This window comes from Triticum aestivum, chromosome 3D (assembly GCF_018294505.1).
Source record: "Triticum aestivum cultivar Chinese Spring chromosome 3D, IWGSC CS RefSeq v2.1, whole genome shotgun sequence".
NCBI lineage: Eukaryota > Viridiplantae > Streptophyta > Magnoliopsida > Poales > Poaceae > Triticum > Triticum aestivum.
Genome location: NC_057802.1, coordinates 10,179,629 through 10,183,535, shown reverse-complemented (window position 1 = coordinate 10,183,535; position 3,907 = coordinate 10,179,629). Strand labels below are relative to the sequence as shown.

At 45.7% G+C, this 3,907-nt stretch overlaps 1 protein-coding gene across 1 annotated transcript; it reads left to right on the top strand.

Annotated features, from left to right (window-relative positions):
* Positions 1 to 2,646: 2,646 nt before the first annotated feature.
* On the top strand, positions 2,647 to 3,907 carry LOC123073724 (putative cyclin-dependent kinase F-2). Its single transcript, XM_044496773.1, has one exon. It carries the CDS (start codon positions 2,683 to 2,685, stop codon positions 3,745 to 3,747), a length of 1,065 nt encoding a protein of 354 aa, XP_044352708.1. The 5' UTR covers positions 2,647 to 2,682; the 3' UTR covers positions 3,748 to 3,907.

Sequence of the window (3,907 nt, the reverse complement as noted above, 5' to 3'; positions counted from 1 at the left end):
GCAAGAGTGTCTTACAATTTCTCATAACAGTTATACCAGAACTATAGATGGAAACACTCCTCTAAAGGATTTAGAGATAGAAGCTGCTTGAGACATTGGAGTACTACTGGAATTGGTTGGTTATCACGCCTTTGAGCTACACCGGCATCGAATCAAAGATGGGGACAGATAGACAAATGTATAAACTATGTTTATTGAGAGAAATATATCTTGCTTATCAAAAAATAAGAGAAAGGTATCATTATTGTTACAGGATACATTTGGCACGTTTGTATTTTTTAGATTAATGTAAAATATAAAGACATAAGGGTGTTGGTTCATACTAAAAAAAGAAGAACAGAAACAATATCTTGGAGAACAGAATTTCATGAGCGTAGTCTAACTTTATGTGTATGATTTTTACCTGTATTCCCATCCCTTTACATGTGTGTACGTCAAAATTTTCTTATCTGCCACGATTAGTGTGAAGCTCGCCTAATGAATGCATGTGTTCGAGACTACTTCTCTATTGAAAATCAACAATGTTTAGAAAGGGTGCACCCAATATTATATAACATTGACAAATAGTTTGTGTAAAATATATTTTGAAGGGCAGTATTTTTCAGTTTGTATAAGAGTATTTTTAACGGATACTGCCTTTGGAGGCCGAGCTCCATGGAGCTCGGTTTTAAATTCAAAATTCGTCAAATTTTATATTTTCTATGTTTTAAAAAATTCTAAAAACAAATACAGATATACATGGAGGCATTACACACATGTGTGTAAATTTTCAGGGCAATATATGTTGAAACAAGGGTGTGCAAAAAAGACAAATGTCGGGCTTTTTAACACATGATACTATTCATCCTCCCAGGCCATGAATTTGTCCTTTTTGTACAGGTCGCATTTCAACGTATTTCATCCTGAAATTTTACTTACATATACATAACATCCTGGTTTACTAGCACAATATTTTTTTTTAAATTCGAAACCAAAAACTTTGAATTTTGAATTTTTCAAAAAAAGGCCTCCATGGAGGCCGAGAGCCATACGTCCGTTCTCGTATTTTTAAAGGTTAAAAAATGCTACTTAATATATGGCCTTTGGCCTTCTCGCAATAACATATATAATTACATTTCTCCTGGTTTTTTATTAATAAAATAACAGTACAATTACTTATTGATGTGCTACAGAGGCATTTCACCAAGTGAAGACCATGGCAGCGTTCGATCTTGGAAGCTATGATTTTCAGAATATGGAGTTGCACGTGTCCCTTTCCCATAACACGTACATAAAGGATGTACTAGAAGAACGCCCGTGCATTGCAACGGGGCCACATTAACTTTAAGAGTTCAATATTAATATTCTCATACATATCAAGTAACATTGGCGACCTTTTTTACTATCAAATCCTCATACACACACTCTCTCCCTCCCTCTTCCTCACTCTCTCTCCCCCTCTCCCTCTCTCTCTCTAACACACACACACATCCATCTTATTGGGGACGGGACCATAATCCATCTATTTCACACACACACGCGCTAGTGCATAACAATATGGGTTATGTGTATTATATTTGCCACCACAATTGAGGGAATTAATTTCATGTAAATCGGCCAGCCATAGCTCTAAGAATACGCGGAGGAGGTGGCCTGGGTCGGCGTCGGCGCCGTCCGGCACGAGCCACGGGCCCGCTTCCAAGCGCGTCTGCGCGCCGGCCACCCACGCCGGGTCCTTAAAGTGCCGCTTCCACCGCACCAACTCCCAGGACCACGCCTACGGCCAGGGCCAGGGAAGCCGCCCTTCTTCACCCCCTTCACCGGCCGCGGCCAACGCGGTGCCGCAGCACCCGGCCTCGCCGTCCTCGTCCTTCGGCACCGTTGCGACCCAGTGAGTAAGCCCAAGCATCAGCCTCGAGAATCAAGAACGCTCGACAACGGAGAGGGAAGGGAAGATCATATACATGTCATAAGAAAGGGAGTTTATTTACTTCTCCCACGATGTATTGTTTCCTTTGTTTGGACATTGATTACCATCCGTGAGTTAAGGTAAGGTTAATGTGATTGAGGGGTTTTTCTGAAAATCAAATATTTGTTTTCTAATTAATGTGATTGAGTGATTTAAGGTAAGATTAATTAATTTAGATTTGATCTTTAAAGATTGTTCGTGATTGATTCTACATTACTAAATAACTTGCGCCAGTATGGAAAGTTCTGATCTGTTCAGATTTCTTTTGTTGTGTGAGAGGGTGACGTGAAAATAAACCGATGAAGTGGGGGGAGGGGACGAAAAAAAATCTACGGAAAAAAAACCAGCAAAGGTGGGAGGAGGTACCCAAAAAACCATGAGAGGTGGGACGAAAAAACACCTGAAAGCGAGACTACCAACTGCTCCATTAGGAGTAGAGAAAAGCGAAAACATATATTGCTTGTTCTTAGCATTTTTTAATTACATAACTACCAGTGTTTCTTTCCCAATATAAGATGGTCAACATCCGACTCAAAAGAAAAAAAATAGCATAACACTGGTGCGTTTCTTACCGAAATAGGAATAGGAGTACGACGCGGAAACTAATTAACGGCGCCAGGCGTATTAGTAACAGGATACTATAAACGAGAGCCGCCCGCTGGCTATAAAAGCGAGCCTAACCCGCCTCGGATCGTCAGAGTAGTTGGAGTTTAGTTGCTGCCTAGTTGCAAAAAATGGGATGGTCGGAAGTCATAGGCAACGACGTCGCCACCGCCACACCGGCAGTGCGCAACCGTGTTGATAGACGGGATGAATGGGGCCAAAGAGCCACGGCCACCGGTGGCGAATCCTCAAAGTCTGCAATAGGGAGCCGCTTCGAGCGACTCGCCAAGATCGGTGAAGGGGGCTTCGGTGTCGTTTACCGGGCGAGGGACCGCCGCACCGGCGAGATCGTCGCTATCAAGTGCCTCCGCACAAACAAGTACGCCCACGACGACAGCGGCGACCGCTACCTCTCCGCCTTTGCGGGCGAGGTCAGCGCCTTGGAGAAGTGCAGCGGCCACCCGTCCATTGTGCAGCTGCGCGCCTCGGGCCAACACAACGGCAAGGCCTTCATCGCCATGGAGTTCGTCGGACAAACCCTCAGGTATGTTATGAAGCACGTCCGTTTCGGGAGGAGACACACCGAGATGGAGGTCTGCCTGATGATGAGGCAGCTCCTCACCGGCGTGGGGAGGATGAACCGTCTAGGTCTCATGCACCGTGACCTTAAGCCGGGGAACGTGCTCGTCGACGACCGCAGGAACCTCAAGATCTGTGACCTTGGGCTATCATGCAGCATGACCGATGGGCCGCCCTATTCAAACCACATTGGAACACGGGGTTACCGCGCACCAGAGCTCCTCCTTGGGTCCACGAATTACGACCAGCGCATCGACTCTTGGGCTCTTGGCGTCATGATGGCTGAGCTACTTGCTGGTCACCACCCTTTCTATGGGAAGACCGACATGGACCACCTCAGTGAGATCTTGGACCTTCTTGGTACAGCAGACATCAAAGAGTGGCCGGGCTATGATGGGCGGCAGCTGCCCGGCGGATGGGCATTGCATAGCAGTTTGCGCTCCATGTTCCCATCTCCTGCCGATGCTAGGAGAAGATGCCGCCCCCAACTTTCAGAAGCTGGTTTTGAGGTCTTGAGCGGCCTTCTGCGATGCAACCCTGAAAAGAGACTCACGGCAAGGGCCGCGCTGCGGCATAGGTGGTTTAAAGAGACCAACTTCAGGGCTGCAAAGAGCTGATTGGTTAACTTGCACAATCCATAATGTAGCTGCCTGTGTGGAATGAATGTATGCGGAGCCAGATAGTCGTAATTCACCTCATATGTAAGTTTGAAATGTATGGGCCTGCCCACATATCAGTTTCTTGGAAAAATAATTAGCATGAGTGGATTCCCAGCAA

Excerpts from the sequence above, each read along its gene's own strand:
- LOC123073724 (XM_044496773.1), top strand. The coding sequence starts at position 2,683 with ATGGGATGGTCGGAAGTCATAGGCAACGACGTCGCCACCGCCACACCG.